The sequence below is a fragment of the Dendrobates tinctorius genome, unplaced genomic scaffold (genome assembly GCF_039654945.1).
Source record: "Dendrobates tinctorius isolate UK_male_01 unplaced genomic scaffold, ASM3965494v1 ptg000171l, whole genome shotgun sequence".
Lineage (NCBI taxonomy): Eukaryota > Metazoa > Chordata > Amphibia > Anura > Dendrobatidae > Dendrobates > Dendrobates tinctorius.
Genome location: NW_027361838.1, coordinates 2,437,173 through 2,456,464, shown reverse-complemented (window position 1 = coordinate 2,456,464; position 19,292 = coordinate 2,437,173). Strand labels below are relative to the sequence as shown.

Genomic DNA, 19,292 nt, shown 5'->3' with positions numbered 1-19,292 from the left:
ATGCTCATATCAAGGTGAAAGATAATAGATCATGGTAGACCACCTAGAACGTACCCCAGATTCTCATGAAGGTGTCTTTTGTGTTTCAGGTACTACTAGTAGCAATTTACAAGAAGAAAGCAATAACCTTTGGGATGATCGCACATCAAGGCCCCATAATGTTATAATACAGCTGGAGTCCAGGTGCAATGTTATAATACAAGAACACTGATGAGCTGAATACAGCTTTCCAGAGAACATGCACCTACTCGCAGATCCTTGGCCGCCAGTGGGATCTACAGGCCCTGACAGACGCGGCAGCTGAAATATTACTAATGCATCTGAACTACTAATGTAGGACGTTGGCACTTCATCATCAATATTGGGAAGAAATTATCTAAAACAACCACTGATAGTAAAGGTAGTCAGAGGTTATGGCTGGATTACAAGAGGGAGAGTGAGTTGGCCATTGCTATCACAGGATCACATTTACCAAACTGACCAACGACATTTATAGAGAAGTAAAAATCCGTCCATCTTATCCACAAGAACTTCCAAGAACCGTTAAAATGATCTATATTGAACATGGAGGCACCTGTATACCCCCAGCAGCACGCACTGAAGAAAGTATCATTAATAGATGAAGAACACTTAGATGCCTCCGTCCTGATTGTCCCATATACTCACATTGTTGGCTTGGTCATTCAGGATGTTCTGCTGCTGATCAATACTAAGGGGCATCTGCAGGAAGTCCACCCTCTGCTGGGTACCAAGTGCCCCACATAGCATCAATCCTATTAGGAAGTTTAGCAAGTGAATCATTTTTCTAACGCTCCTGTTTACAGTAAGGGGTCCACTGTATATTAGTAAGCGTCCATTCTTCCCAGTGCAGTTGCCGCTTCACAAAACTGTCATCCACCTTGTCAAATCCTTCTTATACTGCAGCCCTTGTGACTCAGGTATCCCGGCTCGCTACGAGGCTCGCATGGTGCTGAGCTACGCCCCACCTCCCAAACCAAGGCGTGATTCATGTTGTGTAATAAATATGAGTGGCCCCAAGGGCTGACAGTTTAGAATATTGCAGCGTATCTAAGGTGTGTCTGATAACACTTCACCTCCACCCTGCGAGATTCAGACATTTCTAGACCACTGGGACGGTAAATCTCAGCCTGAGTAATGCAGCAGACAAATATTATGTATGTGTGATGGATAAGTCAGAGATGCCGCAGCTTCCTTTGGGCTACATATTTTCGACATAGCACTGTTATATGAGAACCGCTTACAGCATTTTAAGAAGCAAGCCCCTGCTTGCAGCAGACCTGAATATTCTTCATTTACAGTATTCACATTTCTGATTAACCTATTCAAATCAGTGAAATGTTAGATAAAAGACAATGACCATTATACTGAGATTAACTGTAAGGAACAGAAGTTTGGTCTTTGATCTCATTTTTTCCTACTAAGATGGTCACTCAGCTCACTAGAAACTAGAATACAGATTTCACATGAGGACAATGTGAAACAGAGAATGAATGCAAGATCTACAGCTCTGGGAGTTGCAAAGTACAGAGGTACACAGTGGGGTAACTTGAAGCTGTGGTCTCTAATGCAAAAGCTCCAACTCGGTCCGAATTATTGCAAGTCTTTAATAGTAATGGTCTTTTCACATGGGCCAAAAATGGCTGTACAACCTCTCTACTGCTCCCTAGCGGTGTTTGTGCAGCTCTACAGGTCTTCGCTTGAGGTGAGCCCCTGTTACCTCCCTTCATTGCCCTCTAGTGGTTGTCCTTGTAGTGCATGACAGTAGGCCTACAACAGACTGTAGACTGGTGGGGCAGGGATCCTATGGCTTGACGCTGATGTCTTGTAGGCCTACGGCGAACTGTAAACTGGTGGGGCAGGGATCCTATGGCTTGACGCTGATGTCTTGTAGGCCTACAGTGGACTGTAGACTGGTGGGGCAGGGATCCTATGGCTTGACGCTGATGTCTTGTAGGCCTACAGCGAACTGAAAACTGGTGGGGTAGGGATCCTATGGCTTGACGCTGATGTCTTGTAGGCCTACAGTGGACTGTAGACTGGTGGGGCAGGGATCCTATGGCTTGACGCTGATGTCTTGTAGGCCTACAGTGGACTGTAGACTGGTGGGGCAGGGATCCTATGGCTTGACGCTGATGTCTTGTAGGCCTATAGCAAACTATAGACTGGTGGGGTAGGGGCCCTATGGATTGACGCTGATATAGTTCAAAGTGGTTCTCGCCCTGATATACATAGCACTATTTCTGCAGTTAAACAAAATGCATGTTTGCAGCTGCCAGCGGCGCTCTTCAAAATATTAGTGTTAGGTGCAAAGAGCATTACCTTTGGGTAGGTAATCAATGTAAGATCACATAATAAGGATGGACCATCAATGTAAAAAATCCCTTTAAAAACAAATACTGTTGGGGGAGGGTAGTAGGTTGGCAGTGGTGCGACAGTTTAAATACCTGGGCATTCTGATTTCGAGCTATGCAGATTTGAATCGGATTCCACTGCTGAGTAAGTTTAGGAGTAAAGTAAGGGCATGGTGTAAACTGTATCTTTCAGTAGTGGGAAGAATTAATCTGATTAAGATGATTTTGATGCCCCAACTGCTATATGTCTTGCACAATGCCCCTGTCTGGTTCCCTAGGTGGTGGTTTCGTACTATTGACTCTATATTTAGGGATCTTTTGTGGGGAAAAAAGCAGCCAAGGATCAGACTTGAGATATTGCAGAGGCCCAAGGATGGAGGGGGACTGGCGCTTCCGAACCCTTGGATTTACTACTTAGCTGCTCAGGGTCAACAGATGAGGGGGTGGAGGGATGTGTTTGGAGCTGGTTCAACACAAAGGGTCTTGGTTCAGGTGATGGGGAGGGATCCCTTGGTTCAGGGGTTGGAGGCAGGAAGTTTTAGGAAGTTAGGTTTGATGTATCCTACTTTAGCGCTGATACATAAAGTCTGAGAGGCAATTAAAAAGATTAGGGGTTTGGAACACTTGACAAATTTTTCCCCAATATGGCAAAATAAGACTCTATCCGAATTTGTTAAAATGGGAGAATTTAAAAATTGGATGAGACTGGGAATACAGTACTTGGTTCAGGTGCTGGACGCGCAGGGACTGGTGCCCTTTGGAAAGTTGCAGGAAGATTATGGGCAACCGGAGGTCTGCAGATTTCAGTATGGACAGTTTAGGCATGCTTATGTTACACAGAGTAGGACGATGAATATGGAGATTCACAAGGATATATTCATTGATTATGTCTGTGCAGAGGGGGGAACAAAAGGGGTAGTGTCGAGCATTTATAAGAATCTAACGCATACTTTGTTAAATAATTACCCTATTAGAGCACAGGGAAAATGGGAGGAGGAGTTGCGTAGATAGAGGAAGATAAATGGGAAGTGATTATGGAATATATACCCCAATTATCGCTGAGTGAACCGGGCAGACTCTTGCAGATATATGTACTCCATAGAGTTTATAGGACTCCTGAACGGCTGTATAGAGCAGGTCTGAGACAGACTTCTGAGTGTCCTCGGTGCCGAATGGAGGGGGGCTGGAATTCTCCATATGTTATGGCAGTGTCCAAATCTGAACCCATATTGGACGGCGGTGCTTAATGCCATAGGAGGCGCATATGGTTGTAGGATTGAGAGGGATCCTGTGGTGTGTATACTGGGATATGTGAAGGAGGTCCAGGTACATCTATTATATAAAGCTCAAGTGTGTGTATGTATGTATGTATGTATGTATGTATGTATGTCCGGGATTGGCAACAGCACCGTCGCAGCTACAGCCACAAAATTTGGCACAGTCACACGTCTGGACCCCGAGAGCGTCCTAGGCTATGTTGTGAGGCGAAATTTTAACCCCGCACGTTCCAATTCACCAAACAATTTTGCCCCTATCTACATAATGGGGAAAAAGTGTGTGTGTCAAGCCCCGCCCCTCATTATGATGTCATAATGGTTGCCATGGCGACGCTGATGTCATCATAGGTTGCAAGACCCGCCGCTCATTATGATGTCATAATGGTTGACTATGGGATGCAGGATGTGTGATGGGTATATGGGCACTGGACTATGGGATGGAGGATATGTATGATGGATATATGGGCACTGGACTATGGGATGGAGGATATGTATGACGGGTATATGGGCACGGGACTATGGGATGGAGGATGTGTGATGGGTATATGGGCACTGGACTATGGGATGGAGGATATGTATGACGGGTATATGGGCACGGGACTATAGGATGCAGGATGTGTGATGGGTATATGGGCACTGGACTATGGGATGGAGGATATGTATGACGGGTATATGGGCACGGGACTATGGGATGGAGGATATGTGATGGTGATGGGTATATGGGCACTGGACATGTATGATGGGTATATGGGCACGGGACTATGGGATGGAGGATATGTATGATGGGTTTATGGGCATGGGACTATGAGATGATGTGTGATGGGTATATGGGCACTGGACTATGGGATGGCGAATATGTATGATGGGTATATGGGCATGGGACTATGGGATGGAGGATGTGTGATGGGTATATGGGCATGGGACTATGGGATGGAAGATGTGTGATGGGTATATGGGCACTCGACTATGGGATGGAGGATATGTATGATGGGTATATGGGCACGGGACTATGGGATGGAGGATAATTATAATTTGTTATAACTAACCACAGTAGTAATAAATATAAAGTGGCTATATCTAGATTATTATATATTGCACAAAAACTGATCGCCAGATACTGGATAAATGAAGATCCCGGGACATTGAGGGAATTTTTCAGACAGTCTGACTATATTGTGAATATGGAAAAAGATATTTACGTTAAGAGAAAAAGCATAAGAACATTTGAGACACTGTGGACACCTTGGGTGGAGAGAAGATGACCCTGAACTTAGGTTACACCATGCATTATTTGCTGCTCTTGTATGTAATGGGGAGAGGGGAAGGGAGGGAATTTCTGAAACTAATGACCATTGTTAATGTTTTCATTGCGATTTTTGTTCTATTGTTTTGTACCTGAATTTGGTTAAATAAAAATGTATCTGATTTAAAAAAAACAAAAAACAAATACTGTTAATTACCTGTCTGGCCAAACATGGATCCATGATGCTTTGTAGTGCAAGTCCATAGATACACCATTTGCATTTGTAGAAAAGCTTTGGTTCAGAACACAGCATCTGATGAAGCACCAAACGATTTTCCATATGATACTATGGGTTCGGTATTTGGGCCCTGTACAAGTCATAGGTAAAACCACTACTCTCTACCTTGGATCGACCTGCCTTCTTAGTTTTAGAGTCTGCTCCCAATTTCTTCAGGTCACCTCCTTCTAGATAAAGAAAAGTTGCTCATCCGGGAAAGCGCTCAGAGAATCCGACAAGTAATGAACTTTACATGCTGGTGCTGACTTCCATACAATGGAAACATTACACAAGATGTTAATGTTTCTCACCTCTACAATCAGCATGTACAAAAAATAAAATGATTTGAAGGAAAAAACAAGTGCGACTTTCACATGTTTTATATCACACAGCATAATAACGGCAATGGTTATCGACTTTGATCCATATATCAACATGAAGACAACTGAACCATAATTATTATTATAAAGTGTACAGTGGGGAATGTAACATAAACATAACATAAAATATCATAGCTATGGCCCTAGAAACATAAAGCTGGAGCGCTGTACATCATGTACTGTATGAAGTCAATCGTTTCACTGCTGCAGGTCCAAAGGTGATATTGTCAAGGTTTGAACTTGTCTGCTCAAAGCATTCACGGCGGCACACCCAGATCCCACTCCCAACTTTAGTTACAGTGCGCTTAAATCTGTCCTATAGAGGCAAAGATTTTACAATATTTTCTATTCTAGTCACAGTTATATGTTCTGTATAGAGAAATATCTTTTAGATTATTGGTAAATGGAATTTCTAAGATTTTTCCATAAAAAAGTCATGTCATCAGTGGCTTACGCTGTGCAATGCAAATGCTCAGCTACAGAGACATAGAATAACTATGCGTGTAGAAAAAGTTACAATATACTCACTCTATTTTGTACTCAGTCTACAATGTTCTATTTTGATGGATCATTGATATAGAAACTCACTGGAGACTGTAACCAGCAATTTTGTATCTCCCTAAGAGTATAACGAGAGTAGAGTATTCATCATTGAACAATTGTAACATATAAAATGGTTATCCCATGAACAGAAAACATGAAAAGTAGATGACTGGAGGGACCATGACCAATTGCAGATGTTAGGTCCTAAAGTCTTGCAATAATGGAGCTCCAATAGACAAGTAGTTCTCATACATGGGCACTAACACTTAATTCACATGTGAGGGAGCAGTGGACAGGGGACCACTGTTCTCATGACTGGTGGTCTGCCATTGCCCTGATTAGTGATGAGTGAGTATACTAATTGCTCGGGTCTCCCCGAGCATGCTCGGATGTCCGAGTATTTTGGCATGCTCGGAGATTTAGTTTTCGTCGCCTCAGCTGCATGATTTGCGGCTGCTGGACAGCCTGAATACATGTGGGAATTCCCCAACAAACAGACATTCCTCACATGTATTCAGGCTGTCCAGCAGCCGCAAATCATGCAGCTGTGTTGACAAACTAAATCTCCGATGACGCCAAAATACTCTTAGGTCACCCGAGCATGCTCGGATAAAACCCGAGCAATGAGTATACTCGCTCATCACTAACCCTGATCATACATTTACTAGTATGTTTGTCTACAGGTACATGGCTGTGTTGCAGGCCACCAGCTTCTGCATCAGAACACTGACATAATGGAAGCCACCCCAGCTCATTCCTACCTACCACACATTCAGAAATCTACAAGCCATTAACCCTCAGACACTTTCAGACTCCCTACACTCATCACTGTCCCCAATCTCCTCTTTTTCCTGTCCTGATCTGGCTGTTCATCACTACAACGACACTCTTAGAAGCACCCTTGACCAAGTAGCTCCCCTCACCCTCAGAACCTCCAAGCACAGAGTAAAACAGCCCTGGCTAACATCGCAAACTCAACTTCTCCAGCGATGCTCTAGGAGTGCTGAACGCCTGTGGAGAAAATCCCGCACACCAGAAGACTTCATCCACTTAAAATTTATGTTAAGAACCTATAACGCTGCCCTTCACCTCGCTAAACAGACCTACTTCACCACCCTGATCTCCTCACTAGCCAACAACCCCAAGAAACTTTTTGACACTTTTCACTCCCTCCTCAGGCCAAAAGCACAAGCCCCTATCACAGACATTTGTGCTGATGACCTGGCCTCCCACTTTACAGAAAAAATAGATAATATCCGTCAGGAAATCTGCTCCCAACCACCAAGTGCTGTGACTCACATCCCTTCCTGCATCTCCCCTGGCTCACTTTCCACATTTGATAACATCACAGAAGAAGTCTCCAGACTCCTCTCTTCCTCTCGTCCGACAACATGCACTACCGATCCCATTCCCTCACAGTCTCTCTCTCCAGTCGTCACAACTCACCTAACTGCAATCTTTAATCTCTCCCTCTCCTCGGGCATTTTCCCATCCTCCTTCAAACACGCCATCGTTACTTCATTACTAAAGAAACCCGCTCTCGACCCATCCTGCACAAACAACTACAGACCAGTCTCCCCTTCATCTCTAAACTTTTGGAGCGCCTAGTTTACTCCTGCCTTACCCGTTACCTCTTCACTCATTCCCTTCTAGACCCTTCACAGTCCGGCTTCCGCCCCCTACATTCGACTGAAACTGCATTCATCAAAGTGACCAATGACCTTCTGACAGCAAAACGTAACAGTGGCCACTCTCTGCTCATTATTCTCGACCTATCTGCAGCTTTCGACACTGTTGACCACCATCTCCTACTCTATAGGCTCCAGTCACTAGGCATTAAGGACACTGCTCTCTCCTGGTTCTCTTCCTATCTTTCTGACCGCTCCTTCAGTGTTTTGTTCTTTGGCTCCATGTCATCTCCTCTTCCTCTCGCTGTCGGGGTACCTCAGGGCTCAGTCCTTGGCCCCCTTCTCTCTCTACACGGCCCCAACTGGACAGACCATCAGCAGATTTGGCTTTCAGTACCATCTTTATGCTGATGACACACAACTATATACGTCATCCCCCGACCTTACCCCCGCTGTACTACAGAACGCCAGTGACTGTATGTCCGCAGTCTCTAACATCATGTCCGCTTTCTATCTGAAACTCAACCTCTCCAAAACTGAACTTCTTCTGCTCCCGCTGTCTACTAACCTCCCTAAATCTGACATTTCCCTCTCCGTGGGTGGCACCATAATAACATCCCGGCAGCAGGCACGCTCCTTCATATCCCATATACAATCTCTTGCCCGCTCTTGCCGCTTATACCTAAAGAACATCTCTAAAATCCACCCTTTTCTCACCATGGAAACAACAAAAACCCTCATTGTAGCATTGATCCACTCCCGCCTGGATTACTGCAACGCTCTATTAGGCTAGTTTCACACTAGCGCTTTTGAGCGCAGCGACGGCCTGCGCACGGCCGCAGCTAAGCCCCGCCCCCTGCCGCGCCTCTGCCGGTAGCTCCGCCTTCTGGCACATGACGTTGCATGCGTCCTCTATCTTTATCACTGGGGGCGCAGGCCGTGCGCAGTATGCGTTTGGCGGCGCATGCGCCTTTTTGACGGTGCGCCGAGGGCAACCAAACTGCAGCAGGTTGCGTTTGGCGCAGGTCGGCGCACCGTCAAAAAGGCGCATGCGCCGCCAAACGCATACTGCGCATGGCCTGCGCCCCCAGTGATAAAGATAGAGGACGCAGGACGCATGCAGCGTCATGCGCCGGTAGGCGGAGCTAACGGCGGAGGCGCGGCAGGGTCGGGGCTTAGCGGCTGCCGTGCGCAGGCCGTCGCTGCGCTCAAAAGCGCTAGTGTGAAACTAGCCTTAATTGACCTCCCAGTCACTCGACTATCCCCTCTCCAGTCCATACTTAATGCAGCAGCCAGAGTCATCCATCTGGCTAATCGATACTCGGACACGTCCACTCTTCGCCAGTCCTTACTTTGGCTGCCCATTCATTATAGGATCCAATTCAAAATACTTGTTATCACCCACAAAGCTCTCCACAGTGCAGCACCCGCCTACATCTCCTCCCTCATTTCTGTCTATCAGCCTAACCTACCGCTGCGCTCTGCAAACGACTTTCGACTAACCTCTGCACTAATCCGTACCTCCCACTCCCGACTCCAAGACATCTCCCGTGCGGCTCTCCCTCAAAACACATTTGTTCAGAGCAGCCTATCACGTTCACTAATCAAAGTCATTCTATGTGTAAGTGTGCGTGTGTAGCCCATTCACTATCTCCATCCATCCCTCACTCCCTCAAGATGGCTGGACCATCATTGTAAATACACACCTGTACTCTGTATCTCCCCCACATCAATATAGATTGTAAGCTCTCACGAGCAGGGGCGGCTTATTTTGCTTTATTGTATTGTTAACGTTGTTACTTATGACTTGTGTTTTGAAACTGTTAAACTGTAAAGCGCTGCGGAATATGTTGGCGCTATATAAAGATTATTATTATTAAGCCAAGTGAAGACGACTGATGACATGAAAATCCTACTGAAGTCAAGATGGCCAGTAACAGAAACGTTTGTGATGGATTATAAAACCTCACAATGAAATATTAAAAACAGAGAAGTTTCATTTTTAAATATTTTCACATAAGACTGGGATTATAAAAGTATAGTTTAGTGATATATTTGTACACTGTTATCAGTAGCAATATCATTACATCAAGAACAAAGATGGCAACTGAAAAGTTTAATTTGGGTGCCAACAGGATCATAGCATAAGATAAAGAACCAGACTATCTAAAAACATACCTGGCATGAATCACCTGTGTATTCTGGTGGGCAGGCACATATTTCTACATTCAGTGCTACACGTCCACTTCCGGACATGGTGACGTCCTCCAGCCCAACCTCTCCAAGGGTGAGGCGCTGTGTCTCAGTGAAGTACAGGGCTCGGATGTGCAAGCTTTCCAGTCTGGACAAGATCATCATCAGTTCTTCTCGAGACACCAGGCTGTTGCTACTTGCATGCCGGAAGTTGCTCTAAATAGTAACAGCAGCATATCAACAATGAATTACTCGAGACAGGATGTTTCATCCATAAAGAAGAATTAACATTCTTTCATTTCTAAATAATTTACCAAATCTTCATGTCCGTACTTGCAACGTTAAAAAATGTGCGAATCTCTACTCTAGAACTGCTCCATGTCTTTATTTTTCTATTAATAAGTTAATTTCACAAAGACTGTGCCGGTCCACATTGCCCACCGATGTGTATGGACAATTGCCCCTCTATGAGCCAGAGAGGAGGGCTTCTGGTAAAGAGCGATTCTTGGTCTGGCAATCTTCAGGTCTAAATGTGTGTTAGTAGTTGTCATCTTTAGGCATTTGCTTAATGTGTCAGGGGAGGAGGATAATGTTCCTTTAAGACTTCTCTCCTTAACTGGTCTTGATGTTAAATGTGTTATTATAATGTCTATATGCTGCTATGTTTTGGTACTGCTAGCCCACTAAGGTGTATTACCAATGTTTGTAATATTGGTACTGCAATATCTCATATGTATTACCATTTACTGTATTTTGTATGTATTAAATAGGGACAGTGTACTACCCTGGGTCAGCCACTAGATGGGGGGCATGTTTATGTTCATAGTTTATCAATAGTGTAGCTAGTGCAACTACATAGTTAATTGTAGGAGGGGCTGCTGCCCGTTAAGCTTGAGAGAGTCTGAGGTAGAGTCAGAGGGCCAGAGGCGCCCGAAGAGTCCACGTCGGCAATAAGCCCAGGACTCGGCAGCAGTCTTGCAACATTTCAAGTGAGAAGCCCAGGCTTCCTCCGCATCAGCACAGCACAGCAACTGGCTAGTATAGCAGAATGTGGCAACTTATTGCTTGGACACACACCTTTAAGACCGGGGCGAAACAGTGAGGGGAACCCACAGAAGCATTAAGTACAGATGGAGAAAAAGCAGAGCCAGTACAGAGAGCAGTACAAAAGAATAGGGCTCCTCCTCAGTGGCTACTGACTCCAGCGACTAATGATCTTGTGTCTGGGACGAAACAGACAAAGGGATGCTTGGCTGTGGCAGAGCTGAACAGAGAGGAAACTGGGAAACTGACAGGGACGGTCCGACCCGGGCCCGTGCAGTGTAACCGTGGAAATAGTGCAGGGAAAGAGAAGGAACCTTATGTGAAGCCTGTTGTAAACGCTGAGGAGTCTTTGGAAAAGTTGTGTAATGAACTAAGTAAAGATGTCTTTGTTGAAGTTATGTTGGACTGTGTCTCAGTTGATGTGAATTTTCCTGGAAACGATCTCCCACTGCATAGGGAAGAACCTGAAGAAGCTGAATCCGGAGACCCAGGTATGCTGACTGGCGAGCATGAAGTTTCTGTGAGGAGAGGCCAGGACACCAGAGCTCCGGTCTCCTCGGCTCCGACTACTGTCCTGGACCTCCCTTACAAGTGCATGGGGGTCTATAGTGCATGGGGGCTATTGACAAGATGGAGGTACAGTATATGTGAGGGAATATCCCCAAAGTATACCACAGAGCAAGTGTAGAAACAAAGGCATTATAAATAAAGTCTAATAAAGCACCAAAAAAGCTTCCTGCGCCTAGAATCACATAGAAGATAAGAAGCTTAAAAGGCAAAATCGATACATTATATTTACATTCAGAAATTGTTTGTTTTTGGCTGAAGGCAACATCCACACTTGAATAAAACAAGATATGCTAGGCTATGTTCACATGTTAAAACCCTTTTATCTATTTGAGGAACAAACAAACAAAATATTTTTTTTTAAAAAATTGATAATTTTCATAATTGATGCAAATCAAAGCAGAGGGATCACAATGATTTTTATGGGGTCTGTGAGATCTGTTATGTGTCCTTTTTTGAAACAGAAGATGTGCGGCATGCACAACTTTATCTTGCATTCTATAAATAGATGGATCCCATAATAATCAATTCAGGTCTTTCCCTTTACATCCACTATGCAATGGATCTATTTTTTATTTTATTCCATTTGTCTGTTCCTGAAATAGAGGTATAAACATAGCCCAATATGTATAGTCCTAGGCAGCTCCTAAACTGCATGTACAGTAGGTGTAGAAAGTATTCAGATCCCTTTAAATTTTTCACTCTTTGTTTCATTGCAGCCATTTAGTAAATTCCAAAAAGTTCATTTTTTTCTCATTAATGGAAACTCTGCACCCTATCTTAACTGAAAAAAACAGAAGTTTAGAATTTTTTTCAAATTTATTAAAAAAGAAAACTGAAATATTACATGATCATAAGTATTCAGACTCTTTGCTCAGTATTGTGTAGAAGCACCTTTTGAGCTAGTACAGCCAATGAGTTTTCTTGGGAATGATGCAACAAGTTTTTCACATCTGGATTTGGGGATCCTCTGCCATTTTTCCTTGCAGATCCTCTTCAGTTCTGTCAGGTTGGATGGTGAAAGTTGGTGGACAGCCATTTTCAGGTCTCTCCAGAGATGCTCAATTGGGTTTAGGTCAGGGCTCTGGCTGGGCCAGTCAAGAAAGGTCACAGAGTTGTTCTGAAGCCATTCCTTTGTTATTTTAGCTGTGTGTGCCTAGGGTCATTGTCTTGTTGTAAGGTGAACTATCAGCCAAGTCTGAGGTCCAGAGCACTCTGGAAGAGGTCTTCATCCATGATATCTCTGTACTTGGCCGCATTCATGTTTCCTTCAATGGCAACCAGTCGTCCAGTCCCTGCAGATGAAAAATATCCCCATAGCATTATGCTGCCACCACCATGTTTCACTGTTGGGATTGTATTGGGCAGGTGATGAGCAGTGCCTGGTTTCCTCCACACATACCGCTTAGAATTATCACCAAAAAGGTCTAACTTCATCTCATCAGACTAGAGAATCTTATTTCTCATTGTCGGGGAGTCTTTCATGTGTTTTTTAGCAAACTCTATGCGGACTTTCATATATCTTGCAATGAGGAGAGGCTTCTGTTGGGCCACTCTGCCATAAAGGCCCGAATGGTGCAGGGTTGCAGTGATAGTTGACTTTGTGGAACTTTCTCCCATCTCCCTACTGTATCTGTGGAGCTCAGCCACAGTGATCTTGGGGTTGGGTTCTTCTTTATCTCTCCCACCAAGACTCTTCTCCCACGATTGCTCAGTTTGGCTGGACAGCCAGGTCTAGGAAGACTTCTGGTGGTCCCAAACTTCTTCCATTTAAGGATTATGGAGGCCACTGTGCTCTTAGGAACCTTGAGAACTGCAGAAATTCTTTTGTAACCTATGGCAGATCTGTGCCTTACCACAATTCTGTCTCTGAGCTCCTTGGCCAGTTCCTTTGACTTCATGATTCTCATTTGGTCTGACATGCACTGTGAGCTTTGAGGTCTTATATAGACAGGTGTGCGCCTTTACAAATCAAGTCCTATCAGTTTCATTAAACACAGCTGGACTCCAATGAAGGAGTAGAACCATCTCAAGGAGGATCACAAGTAAATGGACAGCATATGACTTAAATATGAGTGTCTGAGCAAAGGGTCTTAATAGTCATGACCATGTGATATTTCTTTTTTAATAAAATTGCAAAAAATGTTTACATTTCTGTTTTTTTTCAGTAAAGATGGGGTGCAGAGTGTACATCACTGAGAAAAAAAATGAACTTTTTTGAATGTACCAAATGGCTGCAATGAAACAAAGAGTGGAAAATTTAAAGGGGTCTAAATACTTTCCGTACCCACTGTATGTGTTAGCCACAATTATAATTTGTATAAGCTGTAATAAAACATTTTCAGAATCAATGCAATTCTCTTTTGAGCCCGGACATTCCAAATAATGGGATCAAAGAGTCAGAGGCTTCAGGGATCATGGAGTTTGACCATTTCCCAAGCACTCAAATAGTTTTCTTTGGGGCATGAGGCTCCCATTCTTCTAGACTCCACTTATGTGATGCTATGAGACCCAGGTTTTTCAAAACTTTTGCACCACTGTTCTGGGGTAAAAAGCTTTGAGAAGTCACAAAATGTGCGACTTTTGGCGTTCTTAGGCCTTTTTAAGTACTCGGAGGTGTGGCGCGATAGGGGCGTCAAATCCACGACAAGCTGCAGCGTTCGCTAAGTCACAAATTTTACTCCAGCAGGGAAAGGAGTAGGACTTTTGGTAAGGAGCACAAGGATTCTTCACATGGATGGGACATCCCACTTGTCCAATGCTCCTGATTCATGAAGATGCTTGTGCCTCTTAATGAATCAGAAAAGTATGACTCAAGCATGCCCCCTCATCAAGACCAACAAGAACAACGAATAAGGCCCACCGAGGGAGCACAATGGCGCAAAATGCTCGTGATTCATGAAGAGGTGCAGACCCACGCTTGTTTGTGAATCTGGAATGTCTGATTAGTGAAACGCCCACCCATCCCGCCCTAGATTCGCCCATTTTGGAGAAGCTGGGAGAAATGGGAATGAAAACTCCAAAAGTTGCAAAATTTTTGAGTAATTGCAAGTAGTGCCAAATGTTTATGACTTTTTAAACCGATTTCTGCTAGAATTCTTGTGAAATTGCTTCGATGAATCAGGGCCTTTGTGTCTAAATGGTTACACAGAAAATTCTAAAACTGTAGGACAATAAACCTTTCCTGAAGGATTATGAAAAGTACCACTAACGTATCTGTGGGCTAGATGAAACTACTAGATGAGGTTAGAAGCCAGTCCTGGCCAGTCTAAGAGAAACAGTGCACTCAGACTAGCGTAGATTCCTTCATGCGAGAGAATCGGCTGATTATGTTAATGACACTTGGCTCAAGCTCTGTCAGAGTTTGAGCCGATTGTCATCTAAGTGTGATTCAATTCTCTTGCATGACAGAATCGTATCATAGGTGTGGAGAAGAAGAAGAATTTAATTTCTCCATTGTCTCTGGGAGCGTACATTGGACTGCACTTCGATGACATCCGAGTGCAGTCCGATGTTTCACACGCACCCATAGATTTGTATGGGTGCGTGTGATCCGAATATTGGAGCCACTTGCAGCATGCTGCAATTATTTTCTCATCCCGAATCAGCATGAAAAAATAATCGCTGATCTGCACTGCCCCATAGTATAACATTGGGTGACGTGCTATCTGATAAAACATTGCACAGCACTCGGCCATGTTATACGGTATTGTGAGTGATACCTAAACAGGAGTAAATGGAACAGTTGGGTTCACTGTATGACTAAACCAGCAATGGTTATTTTTCAACTTCCATATGAAATTTTGCAATGTCACCATTTCTACCTGATCCTCTATAGCAACATCCCCATATACACAGATACATGTGACTATGTCAGTAGATAGAAATAATATTAATAACCGTCTTACCTCGACAAGCTGAACACGTCCATAGTGTTGTCTATCTGGTAATGGATTATTTGGATCCACATAAACAACTGTCATTTGTCTGCCCTAGAGAAATACACTTTATCATATATTTTTTTAAATTAGACACATACAAATTCTAAGCAATAAAAGAAACCCGGCATGTTCAGAAATGCTGTATACCTGCAGATATAGTGTTAAACTTTTGGTAAATAGCATGGAAATCATGTTATGCTGCCTCACTGGAGCAGCAGCTACACGGAGAAAATGTGCTTATATACGTGGCTTTCAGTCTTCAGTTGCTGTTAGGTTTTGTCCTGATGAAGAGGTCGTGCACTGTCCTCAAAACACGTTGACCTATAAAACCTATTCAATAAAGTTTTGAAAGTATACCGTCTGGCCGTCCATATCCATCAGCAGCGTAACAAGTGCCACTTTACCCAGATTCGGTGCAGTGAGCGGCGACAGTAACTGCTCACTACTTTGTGAGTGGCAGCCGTAATCACTCCAAAGTACTCTGATTGACAGTCGGCTCTGCACTGTGTGCGTTAAATAAAGCTGCTTTGCTTTGGGTACTTCCTGGTATTTGGCTTTGACAAAAGTTGAAGTGCGGATTACATTTGTTTTTAGTGCATTTTAGCTGCGGAAACGCACTATAAACGCATGTGCATTTTTTACCTTGGAATTTTGGGGAAATTCCAAATTCTTTACCCACAAAAGAAATTGATACGTTGCGGATTTGAAACCCGCACTGCGGGGAGTTTAAGCAGCATAAAAAAAGAAGCACAATGGGCATGAGATTTCTATCAATCCCATCCACTTCTTTGCTAGAACTGTAAGATGCTGCGTTTTTGGTGGGTCAAAAACGCACCAAAAATTTATTGTGGGCACAAGGTCTAAGGTTTAGTTCACACATCCTTGTGTAAACACGTACATGAAATAATGGCACCAGTATCATCAGTGTTTTAGATCAGTGTGTTATCATTATTTGGTCCGGAAACCCACACCTGCATCCTGCAATAGCGCGAATACACATCACTTTTCTGCCCTCCTATGGGCATTGGCTTCTTTGTTCTTCTGCACAGGTGAGTCACTGCTACTTCCCCTCCAGTGACCACCGGCATGCGCGGTGATAAGGTGCTCTCACCACTCCAAGTGACCACTGACATGCGTGGTGCCAAGGTGCTCTCACCACTCCCAGTGACCGCCGAAATGTGCGGTGATAAGGTGCTCTCACCACTCCCAGTGACCGCCGAAATGTGCGGTGATAAGGTGCTCTCACCACTCCCAGTGACCGCCGAAATGCGCGGTGATAAGATGCTCTCACCACTCCCAGTGACCGCCAGCCTGCGTGGTGATAAGGTGCTCTCACCACTCCTCACTCCCAGTGACCGCCGAAATGCGCGGTGATAAGATGCTCTCACCACTCCCAGTGACCGCCAGCCTGCGTGGTGATAAGGTGCTCTCACCACTCCCAGTGACCGCCAGCCTGCGTGGTGATAAGGTGCTCTCACCACTCCTCACTCCCAGTGACCGCCAGCATGCGTGGTGATAAGGTGCTCTCACCACTCCTCACTCCCAGTGACTGCCAGCATGCGTGGTGATAAGGTGCTCTCACCAATCCCAGTGACCGCTGGCATGCGTGGTGATAAGGTGCTCTCACCAATCCCAGGGACCGCTGGCATGCGTGGTGATAAGGTGCTCTCACCACTGCCAGTGACCGCTGGCATGCGTGGTGATAAGGTGCTCTCACCACTGCCAGTGACCGCCAGCCTGCTTGGTGATAAGGTGCTCTCACCACTCCTCACTCCCAGTGACCGCCAGCATGCGTGGTGATAAGGTGCTCTCACCACTCCTCACTCCCAGTGACCGCCAGCATGCGTGGTGATAAGGTGCTCTCACCACTCCTCACTCCCAGTGACTGCCAGCATGCGTGGTGATAAGGTGCTCTCACCAATCCCAGTGACCGCTGGCATGTGTGGTGATAAGGTGCTCTCACCAATCCCAGGGACCGCTGGCATGCGTGGTGATAAGGTGCTCTCACCACACCCAGTGACTGCCAGCCTGCGTGGTGATAAGGTGCTCTCACCACTCCTCACTCCCAGTGACCGCCAGCATGCGTGGTGATAAGGTGCTCTCACCACTGCCAGTGACCGCTGGCATGCGTGGTGATAAGGTGCTCTCACCACACCCAGTGACCGCCAGCCTGCGTGGTGATAAGGTGCTCTCACCACTCCTCACTCCCAGTGACCGCCAGCATTCGTGGTGATAAGGTGCTCTCACCAATCCCAGTGACTGCTGGCATGCGTGGTGATAAGGTGCTCTCACCACTCCTCACTCCCAGTGACTGCCAGCATGCGTGGTGATAAGGTGCTCTCACCAATCCCAGTGACCGCTGGCATGTGTGGTGATAAGGTGCTCTCACCAATCCCAGGGACCGCTGGCATGCGTGGTGATAAGGTGCTCTCACCACACCCAGTGACCGCCAGCCTGCGTGGTGATAAGGTGCTCTCACCACTCCTCACTCCCAGTGACCGCCAGCATGCGTGGTGATAAGGTGCTCTCACCACTGCCAGTGACCGCTGGCATGCGTGGTGATAAGGTGCTCTCACCACACCCAGTGACCGCCAGCCTGCGTGGTGATAAGGTGCTCTCACCACTCCTCACTCCCAGTGACCGCCAGCATTCGTGGTGATAAGGTGCTCTCACCAATCCCAGTGACTGCTGGCATGCGTGGTGATAAGGTGCTCTCACCACTCCTCACTCCCAGTGACCGCCAGCATGCGTGGTGATAAGGTGCTCTCACCACTCCTCACTCCCAGTGACTGCCAGCATGCGTGGTGATAAGGTGCTCTCACCAATCCCAGTGACCGCTGGCATGTGTGGTGATAAGGTGCTCTCACCAATCCCAGGGACCGCTGGCATGCGTGGTGATAAGGTGCTCTCACCACACCCAGTGACCGCCAGCCTGCGTGGTGATAAGGTGCTCTCACCACTCCTCACTCCCAGTGACCGCCAGCATGCGTGGTGATAAGGTGCTCTCACCAATCCCAGTGACCGCTGGCATGTGTGGTGATAAGGTGCTCTCACCAATCCCAGGGACCGCCGGCATGCGTGGTGATAAGGTGCTCTCACCACACCCAGTGACCGCCAGCCTGCGTGGTGATAAGGTGCTCTCACCACTCCTCACTCCCAGTGACCGCCAGCATGCGTGGTGATAAGGTGCTCTCACCACTGCCAGTGACCGCCAGCCTGCGTGGTGATAAGGTGCTCTCACCACTCCTCACTCCCAGTGACTGCTGGCATGCGTGGTGATAAGGTGCTCTCACCACTCCTCACTCCCAGTGACTGCTGGCATGCGTGGTGATAAGGTGCTCTCACCACTCCTCACTCCCAGTGACCGCCAGCATGCGTGGTGATAAGGTGCTCTCACCAATCCCAGTGACCGCTGGCATGTGTGGTGATAAGGTGCTCTCACCAATCCCAGGGACCGCTGGCATGCGTGGTGATAAGGTGCTCTCACCACACCCAGTGACCGCCAGCCTGCGTGGTGATAAGGTGCTCTCACCACTCCTCACTCCCAGTGACCGCCAGCATGCGTGGTGATAAGGTGCTCTCACCACTCCTCACTCCCAGTGACTGCCAGCATGCGTGGTGATAAGGTGCTCTCACCAATCCCAGTGACCGCTGGCATGTGTGGTGATAAGGTGCTCTCACCAATCCCAGTGACCGCCAGCCTGCGTGGTGATAAGGTGCTCTCACCACTCCTCACTCCCAGTGACCGCCAGCATGCGTGGTGATAAGGTGCTCTCACCACTGCCAGTGACCGCTGGCATGTGTGGTGATAAGGTGCTCTCACCACA

At 46.1% G+C, this 19,292-nt stretch overlaps 1 protein-coding gene across 1 annotated transcript in view; it reads right to left on the bottom strand.

Annotated features, from left to right (window-relative positions):
• Positions 1-19,292, bottom strand: part of LAMA3 (laminin subunit alpha 3) — a 297,581-nt gene that overhangs the window by 66,311 nt on the left and 211,978 nt on the right. Inside the window, exons 39-40 of the mRNA XM_073550824.1 lie at positions 15,433-15,516; positions 9,899-10,129 (exon numbers count right to left, since the gene is read on the bottom strand). Coding sequence (XP_073406925.1) covers positions 9,899-10,129; positions 15,433-15,516 — 315 coding nt within the window. The remainder of the gene's footprint in view (positions 1-9,898; positions 10,130-15,432; positions 15,517-19,292) is intronic.